Source organism: Sminthopsis crassicaudata, chromosome 2 (assembly GCF_048593235.1).
Source record: "Sminthopsis crassicaudata isolate SCR6 chromosome 2, ASM4859323v1, whole genome shotgun sequence".
NCBI lineage: Eukaryota > Metazoa > Chordata > Mammalia > Dasyuromorphia > Dasyuridae > Sminthopsis > Sminthopsis crassicaudata.
This window is the reverse complement of record NC_133618.1, coordinates 279,578,125-279,591,673: the sequence shown is the minus strand read 5'-3', so window position 1 is coordinate 279,591,673 and position 13,549 is coordinate 279,578,125. Positions and strand designations below refer to the sequence as shown.

Here is a 13,549-nt window from a genome sequence, read left to right as displayed (position 1 = left end):
ACCCATAAAATAAAAGTGTGTGTTCTGTGTTCTTACTGCTGCACTTATAGCCATTCCTGTCTCTCTCCCTCTTCTTGGGCCTACCTATTCCCTGAGACACAACAATATTGAAATTAGGCCATTGAATAATCCTACAATGCCCTCTAAGTATTGAAATGAAAGAGTCGGTTTATAAGAAATTACCATGGACATTCCAGCCTTCAGTAACCACCATTCTGATCAATCAGTGGTCATCAGCATTGAGAAAAAACCTTCTACTAGCTAAAAGATTATGACTCAATGAAGATTCATATGATGGTCAGCATTTTTTTTTTTTTAGCAATAAAGTATTTTTAAGTTAAGATATTTATATTTTTAGACATAATACTATTGTATCCTTAATAAGCTACAGTATGGAATAAACATAACTTTTATATGTACTGGGAAATCAAAAATTATTGTGACTTGCTTTATTGTAATATTCACTTTATTTTAGTGGTCTTGAACTGAACTCAGATATTTCTAAGGTATGTCTATATCTATCTCTTTATCTCTGTATCTAACTATCCACACATATACATACACACAGAGTTATATGTAGATGGTCCTGGAGGACAGGAACTATACTTTTGCCTTTATTGGTATCCCCAGTGCCTAGAACTTACAAGGACTTTTAAGTGCTTATTGACTGACAATGGTAATTTCAATATGAATGAACAGTTGTGAGAAATAATTTATTAGATCCCTACTATATTTCAATCAGTATTATTCAATTTGATATGATTTCATAGCGGTAGTGATTATAAATGCTGTATATTAGATCCTGGAGCAGTCAGCTGCAGATTTTAGTTCACTTACTTAATCTTAGGAAGCTAACTAGAGGCCCTTTTCCCTGTTTTGTTTTTGTTTTTGTTTTTGTTTTTGTTTTTGTTTTTGTCATGGTGACCAATCCCAGTGTGGTGGAGATGACTCATGGATTTATTTTTTAAACTTCCAGACCATTCTTTCTAGTCCAACATGAGCAGATGACCACCTTATGATCACTTAGGTCATTGACTGTGATAGCTTGTACCATCTCCTCCTATGAGCACCATAATTTAGGAGGACATTAGGTAGAATTTGAACAGGAGAGGGTGACCAAGATGGTGAAAGGACTAGAAATCAAATATTAGTTGAAGAAATAAGGAATGTTTAGTGTGAAGAGAAAAAGATCTAGTTGTAGAATTTTGTCTGTCTTCATCTTTAAGGCAGCTAGGTGGTACAATGGATAGAGCACCACCTTGAAATCCAGAATTAGTGAATCACTTAACCTCTGTTTGCTTCAATGTTCGCTTCAATGTTCATATTGTAAAATGGAGATAAGTATAGTATATACCTCCCATGGTTGCTGTAAGGATTAAATGAGATAATAATTGTGAAGTAGATGAAACAATTGGAGAATTTTTTTTAGAATAGAATTAGATGACCAAATTTATTTGTACAGATGATACAGTGAGAGAATACTATTCATTATGCATGGAAGACACTTTGTATAACCTCTAGATAACTTGGATTATAACTGACATGTAATTGTATTAGAGAATCCCCATTAATAACAGTGTTGGAAATTCAGAACTTTAAAGTAGCAGCATATTGTTAAGCTTTCTTTTTTTATTGTTGAATAAAATGTTGACCACATCACAGGGATTAGCAAATCAAGGAACCAGATTTCATAGAGAATGTAGGGCTTGAATAAGAAATTGAATATTGGCTTAGATTTGTATAGGGTAGAAACTTTTACACTCTTATTATTGAAATAATAGTCTACTATAATTTTGAACTTTTTAAATATATTTTCTATTTATTTAGAATTTTTTCCCACAGTATATATGCATGAGTAATTTTTTTTATAATATTATCCCTTGTATTCATTTTTCCAAATTATCTCCCCCTCCCTCCACTCCATCCCCCCAATGACAGGCAATCCCATACATTTTACATGTGTTACAATATAACCTAGATACAATCTATGTGTGTAAATACCATTTTCTTGTTGCACATTAAGTATTAGATTCTGAAGGTATAAGTAACCTGGGTAGATAGACAGTAGTGCTAACAATTTACATTCACTTCCCAGTGTTCCTTCTCTGGGTGTAGTTATTTCTGTCCATCATTGATCAACTGGAAGTGAGTTGGATCTTCTTTATGTTGAAGATATCCACTTCCATCAGAATACCTCTTCGTACAGCATTGAAACTTTTTTAATATTTTAAAAGTAGACATTGAGAATATTTCAGTAAAACCCAGGTGAGTAACATTTTGTACCTTTATTGATTTTGGAAATTAGTGTATTTGCCTCCCTAATTATGTAGTTATAGGAATCTACAATTCTTTCTTCTGTAATGGCACTCTCCTTGCTGTTGAAAATAGCATTTATATAGAATATTATTGGTTTTGGTAGTTTGGCATGGTGATAAGACAAGCGAATCATGAATCAGAAAATTTAGTCTCATTTCTACCATTTACTAGCTGTATTACTTTAAGCAAATATAGGCCTCCATATCCTCATCAGTAAAATGGAAATAATAATAACAATAATAATAATAATAACTGACCTATTTCAGAGGAATGTTATGAGGAACAAATGTGAAACCATTCTGTGTAGCAAGAAGTTATAGAAATATCATGTATTATTCATCATAGGGTTGTACTGATTCTGGTTCACAGGTCCTTCTGAGAATAATTTTGAAGAATTTTCTGCAACATTGATTTGTATTGCCTTCAGTGATTCTAACAGACATCATTATATTTCTCCTGGGGTGGAGATAACTATTTTAAATTGGTGAACACTGGTCATTTGAATGCTTCCCATTTACAAAATCTTTCATCTCCCCAGACCACTGTGCCTCTGTGCAGTTAGCTGTTATTAGTGCCAGTAAAAAACCTTTATTTGTATTACTTTTTATTTATTCATTATACATTAAAAAGTATACATCCTGCCTAAATATTATAGAATGGAGGAGACTCTCAGGTACATTTTGAGAACAGAGTAACACTACAACTTGAGTCCCTTCCAGAAGAGACCAGAAAGAAGATCCTTAGCCTATACAAAAAAGAGAACAATATTATTTTATATTTCCTTCCATATATTTATTAATTAAACATAGGAGCTACCAGACAGACATAAATTAAAGAATTTAATTAGGGAAAATATTTATTCTTAAGTTATAATATAGAGTATAATTATAATAGAATAGAAATATTATAGATTAATAATCATAATAGAAAATATTTTAAAGGAATAGAATTTGGAAGGAGAATTTAATGTAAATAAGCTCTATGGAGGCTGGGTGGCATAGCAAATAGAATTCTGGATTTGATCTTGAGCTTACTCAGATATCATCTATATAACTCTGAGAAAATAATTTAACCTCTTCAATCTCAGTTTCTTCATCTGTTCTTTCATCTGTTAAGGAAGCAGTTAAACTTCATAGCCTCTCTCTGTTTCTTTCTTTGTCTCTATCTTTGCCTCTCAAAATGTTGACATTATGAGTTTGCCATAGAATCATAGATTTAGAACTAAAAAGAATCCTAGAGATCATGTAGCCTAACCCTCTCATTTTATTAATGAAAAAGCTGAAGCTTAGACATAGAGGCCTTTAGTCAGGATTATCTTTAATGGTATGCTGGAAAATGTGTAACAACTGTGTCTGAATATACAATAGACAAATGTACCCATAATATACTTTTAACTTTAAATTAAACTTAATTAACATTGTATTGAGTCTAGATAATCAACAAAACAATAAATCAAGCTCTGATTTATAGGGCTTGTTGATTTCCAAGATATAAATGATCCCGTTGAAAGCTTTATAATTGCTTCTGCTGAGAATCAGTTTGAGCTGGCTTCAGCACACACCTGGTGTCATAGGTGAAAGAAATGAAAACAGGTCATCTGATTCCAAATTTTGTGTTTATTTCTTTATACCTGAAATCCCTCTATTAAAGGGGTTCAGTTATTTGGATTTTTAAGACTTTTTAGTTTTTAAGAAATCTCTACTAAAGAGTAAATGTCCCTGATATTGGCTAAATTTTTTAAATTTTGTTTTCTTTTTGTTATAGATATTTTATCAAATGCTCATGGACAATGTTAAATGGCCATGGGATACACACACACACACACACACACACACACACACACACACTCGGATATATACTGAGGAGGAAGGGAGAGAGGAAATCAAGGAACCAGTGGGTTGTGAGGTTGATTATGACAAAATACCTTCTTTATAATTTTGTCTACTACTACCAATTCCACCCAAATTGATAGCATAATTCTTTATTATTTATGTTCTTGCTCTCCTATTTTAAGAAGGCAGATAGAATATTAATGTATATGATAGGTTTTATTTCTTTTTCTGTAATATCCAAATGGACCTTAATTTTTGAAACTGCTAAATTTACAGGAAACATGCCAATTTGTAATCTATAGATATATAAGAATGTATACATGCCTAAATACATAAAATTAATAAATTGAATCATTACCTATGACTCAGAACTTAAAATAGATTCAAATGATATTGAGTGATATGTTTATAAATAAGAAATACCCAGTAAAGCAGAGAGTGTTGTGGTTGCTCAGTTACTTGTAGAATGCCTGACATTTCATGATCCCATTTTGGGTTTTCTTGGCAATGATACTGGAATGATTTACCATTTCCTTTTCCAGATCATCTTATGGATGATAAAACTGAGGCAAACAAGATTAAATGACTTGCTCATGGTGCCAACAGCCAGTAAGTGTCTGAAGCCAGATTTGAACTCAAGAAGATGAGTTGTTTTATGTCCAGCCTGGCATTCTATTCACTGTGCTTCCCAGAGCATAGAGGAATACTACATTATTATGTATTATATAGAGACTATGAACCATTTTCCCAGTCCTCTTTAGGCAGGCAAGTTAGATCCTCAGGGCAAAGTTATTTCTTCCCTCTCAGAGTCCTAGGGTTGACCTAAAGTTACTGTTCACTTCCTGTGATTTATTCCTCCCAATATCATTCACCCATTTTCTGTCTCCTCAGTATCATTTAGCCAGTGATTACTGTTCCAATATAATTTTGACCAGTTTATCTATCCTCACAATCAATTTATAAATTAACATCAATTAGTTTTTACAAAGAAATATTTATTGAGATGATGTAGTAAAAAACTGTAGTATAAAAATGTTTGAGACCGGAACCCCTAATCGATTTGCCTGCCTTAGTCCTGGTGAGTGTGGACCTAGACTTAAAGTGATAATTACCAACTTTTTTACCTGATCAAGTTCACTTCTAGATAAGGAAAAGTTGATGAACAAATCACTCTCAACTTTCAGGACCATCTAACTTCTCTCTACAAGATGGATTGAATGTTTGGCCATCTTCTCACTGGGTTCTGCTGTTGTAGCTACCATAACAATCTGCTGTGGATTCTAGTTAATGGGACCTCTTGTGACTTTCCCAAACTTTTGAAACTCACAAGCTTATAATATGATCCCTTCTGTCTCTGATATTCCTTTACCCGTGATTAGAAAAGAATCTACAACAGGGACAGAAAAAGAAAAAAAAAAGAAAAAAACCAGAGAGAGCCATGTATTGTTGTCATATTGATGGTTTGGACAGAGAGGTGAAGCAGCTGCCACTACCTCTTTTCCTACCTGGAAGCTTTTTACTTGAAAGTTTCCAGGGAAGGGAAAGAGCTTTTGTCAAGCCTTTTGTATTCATTCTCTGTTCATCACCTCTTGGTAAGTTGAGAGGAAACAGGATACCTGCACATGTTCCCCTTCTATTATATGTTTCAAAAAGTTGTATTACCAATCCTTGGGAGAGACCATATTGCTCTTGTTCTAAGGACTGGGCTTTAGTCATCAGTCTGTCCCTTACAGTCCCTTACAGTTCTCAAGGTAATTTCATTTCTCTCTCTCTCCCTCCCCCCCCCCCTTTCTCTCTGTCTCTGTCTCTCTGTCTCTGTCTCTTTGTCTGTCCCTGTGTGTGTGTGTTTCTCTGTGTGTCTCTCTGTGCCTCTGCCTGTCTCTGTCTACTTCTCCCTCTCCCCTCTTTGTCTGTCTTTGTGTTTCTGTCTCTGTCTTTGTCTTTGTGTCTCTGTCTTTGTCTTTGTGTCTCTGTCTCTGTCTCTCTCTCCCCCCTCTCTCTCAGTGTCTTTGCCTGTCTATCTGTCTGTCTGTCTACCTCTCCCTCCCCCCTCTTAGTCTGTCTCTGTTTCTGTGTGTGTGTGTGTCTGTCTCTGTCTCTCCCTCTCCTCCTCCTCTTCCTCGTCCTCCTCCTCCTTCTTCTTCTTCCTCTTCCTCCTCTTCCTTTTCCTCTTCTTCCTCTTCCTCTTCTTCCTCTTCTTCTTCTTCCTCTTCTTCTTCCTCTTCCTCTTCTTCCTCTTCTTCTTCTTCCTCTTCCTCCTCTTCCTCTTCCTCTTCCTCTTCTTCTTCTTCTTCCTCCTCTTCCTCTTCCTCTTCCTCTTCCTCTTCTTCTTCTTCTTCTTCTTCTTCTTCTTCTTCTTCTTCTTCTTCTTCTTCTTCTTCTTCTTCTTCTTCTTCTTCTTCTTCTTCTTCTTCTTCTTCTTCTTCTTCTTCTTCTTCTTCTTCTTCTTCTTCTTCTTCTTCTTCTTCTTCTTCTTCTTCTTCTTCTTCTTCTTCTTCTTCTTCTTCTTCTTCTTCTTCTTCTTCTTCTTCTTCTTCTCACACACACACACACAGAGTCCCAGTGTCATGTGCTGAGCTCTGACAAAGATGGAAACAAAGATGCCAGTATCCTCCAGAAACTTACATTCCAGATGGAGTATAGCAAAGAATACTACATAATAGATACATATTATCTATTAGACAGGTAATAGAAAGTGAATTGAAGAGAGTGAAAGCAGTAGCTGGTGATGGGGGTTGAGGGGGGTAGGGCTTCAGGAAGCATCTTGGGGCAACCCATTCCCCTTCTGTCCAGCTCTAATTCTTAGGAAGTTTCTCCTGGTTATCAAGACAAGATTGATCTCTGCAATGTAAACCAGTTGCTTTTGGTTCTGCACTCTGGGGGTAAATAAAACAAGTCCAAACTCTCTTCTACCTTAAAGCTCTTCAAAAACTTTAGAGCATATGTCATGTCCTTCCAAATCCTTTCTCTAGGATAAACATTCTCATTTCCCTTAAGGGATCCTTGTGACATGGATTCCAGGCAAGGCCTTTTACATTCTCTGGATGCTTTCTACTATAAGTGCCTTGTTTAAACTGTGGATCCCAGAAACTAACATAATACCTGTACAATCAGGTCTATTGTTGGAATTGTCTTCCTCCACCTCCTCCTCTTTCTTCTTTTCTCCTTCTCTTCCTCCTCCTTCTTCTCCTCTTTCTCTTCTTCCTTTTTCTTCTCCCAAGTACTTAGCAGGTGCTTATGAAATGTTTACTGTTCTATAGAAATAAGGTCAGAGAAAGGCATGGTAGAGTGGGATTGTCACTTTCTTCTTCCTTTAAAATAGGCTTCTCTTAATGTAACTTAAGATAGCATGACAGTGAGAGGTAGGAGTTTGGACCTGGGCTAGGCCAACATAATTTACCTACATTGGATTGGCAGGGATTAAGAATTAAAAATAGTGGTGGTGCAGTGAATAGAATCAGCCCTGGAGTCAGGAGGATTTGAGTTCTAATGTGATCTCAGATACTTATTAACTGTGTTTTTTGCGTAAATCATTTAATCCTGATTGATTTTCTTCCTCTTCTCCCCCTCCTCAAAAAAAGAATGGTAGATGGTAAAATAGCAGGTAGAAAAGATATGTCATGGATGACAAATATATTTTAATAGGTAACCACTGGTAATAAATTAGTCTTTGGTGTCGTCATATCATCAAATGGGTAGGACAAAATCCAAAGTAAGTGCTAAATAAGAAGAAAAGATTATAATCTGTGACTTTTGCCAAAGTGCTGAACTCAAACAGACTAGGTTCAATCCTGGAAAGTACTTAGTAATTAAATAATCTCTATAGTTTATTTTTGGCATGGAGAACTTTGGCATTCCTTTATTTCCTTCCCAGCAGCCTGCCACAACCCTATGGATTATAACTCTTGCTTAAACCAGTATAATAATTGAAGTCAAATAAAAAATTGTATCATGACTTGTACCATGCCTAAGGCAACAGATTTCAAAGTTCCTTCTCTGACTTTAATTTTCACTTCCAAATCATCCAACACAATTGCCAGATTAATTTTTCTAAAGCACAATCATAATCATATTCTCTAATTCAAGAGTGTTTGTGCTTTCTAATTATTGGCTAACAAGGCCCAAACTTCTCACCCTGTAATTTGAGGCCTGTATCATCTGGCCTACTTTCCCCTTCTAGATTTATCTCCTCTTCAGGTACTGTTTGCTCGAACCAAACTGGATGGATAAATGTTTCCTGAGTGTGCCTTCAACTTATCTTCCTCGTAACACTTTCATGATATTCCCTCAACCTAGAATATCATCTCCAAGATATTTTATGAGGGGTTGTGACTCTAGCTAAATTAGTTAAAACTTGCAGGTAGTGTCAGCAATGTAATTCTTTTTGTATTTCAGTTGAATTGTCAAAAATAATTATTTCTTTGATTGCACCTATTTTGCCTTTTACCCAGTGTTTAATGGTTATGCTAGGGTCCTTCATTGGAAGGCAGAGTAGTAGTATAATGCATAGTATGGAATCTGAAGTCAGAAGTGACATTTGAATCCTAGGACAGTTATTTATTTTGTGGCCTTTGACAAGTTACTTAATAAAGGCTGAGTTTTGGGGCATTGGTTTCCCCATCTGAAATATGAGGATATTATATTAGATGATTGCTCAGATTCCTTCAGTTCTAAATCTGCCACACAAATACTCAAAACAGGCTGAGCAGAGTTGTTCTTGCATTGTGGGAGGATTCCTGTGCTGCTGTTACTGGTGGTATTCAGGCCACTGCAGTGAAAATAATACATACAATGGCCTACAGGCCAAATCTGGCTGCCTTCTTTTTTTGTATGACATACAATCTAAGAATATCATTTTGTAAAATTTTAAAATGTAAAAAACATTGTACAGATCATAAGCTGTACAAAACTGGCAGAAGTCCAGATTTGACTCAAAGGTCATAGCCAACTCTTATTTCAGATTTAGATTTCATCAAAAAACTACAAAGTGAAATCAGACCAAGGACATTCAATCTATTTCTACCTTCTCGTACTCTTTCCATGTTTTGGATCTCATTGAGATCTGGCTCTGCCTCCCTCCTTTCACCTCCTTGTACCTACCAATTCTTACTCTATTACATTGCATTCTTGGCTTTCCTTTGCATTTTATTTTCTTTTTTAGTTTTAGTTTAGTTTAGTTAAAAAAGCTCAGATAAGAAATCCTTTTTTCCCCTCTTCTCTGTCACTTTTCCGTGGAACTTTTCTCAAACTTCTAAAGCTCCCCTATAGAATTCAATACCATTGGATTATGGTGCCCCAGGATACAAGCAAAGAATTCTGTACTGACTCTCGGCTGGTTTTCCCGAGTGTCTCCTATGAGTAACACAAGAAGCTATTATCAGTAGCCAAGAAGCATGGTCTCACACTGGAACGGAGGCTGGATATGACTGCAGTTTGTGCCAGCCAAATGGCCCTGACCCTGCTGGGGGGACCTAACAGACTGAATCCCAAGAATGTCCACCAAAGGCCCACAGTAGCCCAACTTTGTGATCCCCATGTGAAGGGGACTCAGGGTATAAGTTGTAGGCAACAACACCTTGCCAACCATGATGTCCATGTCCTCCTCTTCCTGCCTAACTTTGTCAAGATGTTAGAGTCTATCACCAATGAACGGTCCCTTTTTAGCAAGACACAAAGTCAGCAGGTGTCCCATCTCAAAGCAACCCTGGAAATCCAGAGATGTGCAAAGTTCAGTCCTCATGGGAAGGCAGATTCATATTCTAACAAGAGAATGCTTGCCCCTATATAGAAGATCATCTGAAGGGTCTGGAGTGAGGGGGTACATCAAAGGAGGCTGGCCTTCTCCCAAGGCCAGCAAATCCCTGACATATGGGAAGTTTTCTCCACCAGCCCTGTGGACCTGGTGATCAATTACCTGAATTGTCACAAGTACGCCTTCCTCCCGACCAGCCTTGGTACAAAGCGGCTGTGGACTGGGCCAATCAGAACTGAGCACCTGTCCTCAGCATTGACTGGCCCTTGAGTGAGGCTGAGCTGGGAATTGATGCCAAGTGGTCCCTGGCCCTGGCCCTGCCCCTGCCCCTGCTCCTCGGTGAGTGTGCTGGACGGTTAGTGTGACATTGGCATTTCTCAGCAAGTGCTGTGGGAATCAACTACCATTCACCCTTTGGCTGCAAATTTGTCATTCCCTGCACTTCACATAGAGGCCCCAATCTGCATCTTGAATTTTTTTCTATTGTATTCTAGAAACTTCATCCTGAAAATTCACTTAAACGCTGATTCCCAGACTGGAAATAGCCTCTGCCCCATAGTAGCTCCTCTCTTGTAGTGGACAGCTCTTCCTAGAATCTTCATGTAAAAAAGGATTCCCAGACCATTTACTTCTTTCTTCTCCAGGATATTTCCAAGATATTTCTCTTCTACACCCCTGCATCTGTGATCTTAATCTCTCTTTCCTCTTTTCTCACCCTAGTTAGCTTCCCTTTGTACTGTTTTTCCTTATTAAAAACTAAACTTATTGAGTGCAAGGACTATCTGCTTATGTTTGTATTTTCAGGACTTAGCACAGTATCTAGCATATAGTAGGGGTTTAATAAAGCCTTGTTGAAGGACTGACATATTTTGTTATTTCTATAGTCAGAACATCTCTCAGGTATCTCTCATTCTCTTCACTCACATAACCCACTGCCCAGTTCAGGGCCTCATCACCTTTCAACTAGAGTATTTCAATAGTCTCCTAATTGGTCTTCAACTATTTATCAACTCCCAATTCATTGTCCACATAGCCACAAAGTAGGTCTGACCATGTCATCTTATTTAATAAGTTCCAACAGTTGTTTATTATGTCTAGGCTTTTTTTTTTTTTTTTTTTTTTTTTTTTTACATTTAAAATTCTTCCCATTTTAGCATACTACCTTCTTTAGTTTTCCAGTCTGAAGTTTTATTGAGATGCTACTTTTACTTTATGCTAATATTTAATAATATGCTGATATTACTTTACATTTACAGATTACACCCATTCCTTGAATTATCTCTTGCAACAAAATGAAACAATTAAGTAAAACTAATATAACCCCTATTTCAAGGCCCATTGCTATGAGACACTCTCATTATTGGTGGGGATGGCCTTTCGAGGAGCAGAGTGAAGTTGGTGGGAGGTGAGAGCTTCAGTTCTTGGCCAGTCACTGCTTTGGAGCTCATCAGGGCCAGTATCTCTGTGTGAATCCCACTTTGAGACTCTTAAAGTGATAGCATTCTTCCAGCATAGCACATCAAGCTTCAAGAGAGGAGATGGAAGAAGCCAACTTTCTTCACATTGCTGAAGAAAAGCCTTTGGGAAGATATGAGAAAAGAGGCAGTCTTTATCATATCCATATTATTAGCTTGAGACTCTATCAGGGGTTGGGCCAAATGGGGCTGCTGAGGACGTTTATGTGGTCCGCCGGGTTATAGCAAATGGTCTGAGGGGCGGAGACAGTGTGAGATTTTGTTTTTAGTACAGTCCGGCCCTCCAACAGTCAAGGGACAGTGAACTGGCCCCTATTTAAGAAGTTTGAGGATCACTGCGTCTAGATAGGGTGAAATCTAGGACACTCTTTAGATTGGCTGAAGGGAGAGTTCCTTCATTTTGTACTGTCTCATATATATTTTCATAGGAACATCTTCTCTGTTTTCTGTTTTACTAGGAATGGCATAAATAATTTTATTTGCTATTTTCATTGTAGAATCAGTATTAAGTATGAAAGGTGTGGGGCCTTGGAAATAAAGCTTGGGGCCTTTCCTTAACACCTCAAAATAACAAAGTGATCAAAAGTTAGATGGAACCAGATCACGTTCCCTAGATGAACAATGTTTAAGGAAGCAAGTAATATATTTCTAGTATGATATCTCCCTCTCTCTGAAGAGAGCAGAGTAGCTTCTGGTCCCAACCTCCTGCTTCCCCTCCTGACAGGAAGTGAAAGGGTGAAGAGAAAGAAGCTAGAAATGTTTTTCTGTGTTCTACTGAGCCACACACATGTAAAATGCCCTTAACACACATGGGCCTCGCGGAACATAGGGGATCCTCCCTATCACAATAGTGCTCCCGTCAGGAGTATTTCACATTTGCTGTTAAAAAGGAAGGAAGTAGTAATAGATTCTCGGTTTCACAAGCTGTCTTCTCTGATCTTTATAATATACGGAAATACTCATTTGTGGTGAATATCACGTTTAGAACAAAAATAAACTATTCTCCCTTTCTCCCCCGCCATGTCATTTTTTCATTAAGATTAAAATGACCTATTCCCCTGCTACTCAATTATTTATTGACCTATTTCTCGTTTAAAGTAAGTAATAGTTGAATAACGCAGTTAATTATTTACTGCATTTAGAGCCCCTTAGTTCATGGTTTTTAGCTCCACATTTCCACGGGGTGGCTTGGCGCGGTCGTGAACACAAATGACTGGCATCTCCAGTCTTGTGGATTTGGGTTCGGGGCCACCGGTTTGTAGACCTACACCCCGCAGAACGGAAGTCATCCGTATCCAGATCAAGGGGAACGATCCCACCTGAGAACAAGAGCAAGAGCCCCAGCCAGACCCTGGGTTCCGCAAAAACCGCGGAGCTTGTAGGCCATTGGGTGGCTGTCCCACAAGAAGCACCGCCTTCTCCTCGGTCTCCAGGGCGGGGACGCCAAGCGTTGCTATGTGACGTCATCACCAAGCGCCAAGACCGTGGTCACCTCCACGCTGCAGGAGCGCGGGCCGGATGGAGTGAAGGCCATGGGGGCCTGGCCGAGGTTTCTGCTGCCGCTGTTCCCCCGAGCCTCTCCCTGGGGCTCTGTCCGTCGCTCTGCGTGGCCGATGAGCGGCCGGGCCTCGCCTTGGCGGCCGCGGGTCAGTAGAAGCAATGTGGGGGCTAGGGCGAGCTGGGCCATTAGATACTTTCAGTTTTGTCTTTTCAGAAGTCACTTAGTTCAAACTTGTTCATCTGTCGTGTCAGACTCTGTGGCCCCATTTGGGCTTTTCTTGGCAGAGACAGTGGCGTGGTTTCTATTTTTCAACCCATTTTACAGATGAGAAAACTGAAGCGGACAGGGTTAAATGACACAGCTAGTCAGCGTCCGAACTCAGGAAGAGGAGTCTTCTTGACTCCAGGACCTGCGCTCTATCCACTCTGCCACCTAGCTGCCTCCCTGCCGGACCCAGCCCTTGCATTTAGTCCTAGTAACCGCCTCCTTTTTGTCCATGAGGAAACTGACCAGAAGGTGAAAGTGACGAGGCTGCTAAGTAACACAGTGGATACAGTGAAGGGCTTGGAGCCAAGTAGACACATTTCCTTAGTTGTGTTGGGCAAGTCACTTCACTCAGTCTCAGTCTCCTCCTTTGTAAAATGTGTCCCAGGTTGTTGTGGCTTTGCAAACC

The 13,549-nt window shown here is 38.5% G+C and overlaps 1 protein-coding gene, 1 long non-coding RNA gene and 1 pseudogene across 2 annotated transcripts in view; 2 read left to right on the top strand and 1 right to left on the bottom strand.

The window, feature by feature from the left end:
* The first annotated feature begins 9,435 nt into the window (after nt 1–9,435).
* Nucleotides 9,436–10,394, top strand: LOC141552807 (enhancer of mRNA-decapping protein 3-like; annotated as a pseudogene).
* A 566-nt stretch (nt 10,395–10,960) lies between these two features.
* Nucleotides 10,961–12,780, bottom strand: LOC141556065 (uncharacterized). Its single transcript, XR_012486422.1, has 2 exons — nt 12,181–12,780; nt 10,961–11,478 (listed from the first exon to the last, which is right to left on the bottom strand). It is a non-coding gene; the product is annotated as an uncharacterized LOC141556065 (long non-coding RNA).
* NUBPL (NUBP iron-sulfur cluster assembly factor, mitochondrial) overlaps nt 12,761–13,549 on the top strand; it is a 313,921-nt gene continuing 313,132 nt past the window's right edge. Inside the window, exon 1 of the mRNA XM_074289555.1 lies at nt 12,761–13,021. Coding sequence (XP_074145656.1) covers nt 12,908–13,021 — 114 coding nt within the window. The 5' untranslated portion in view covers nt 12,761–12,907. The remainder of the gene's footprint in view (nt 13,022–13,549) is intronic.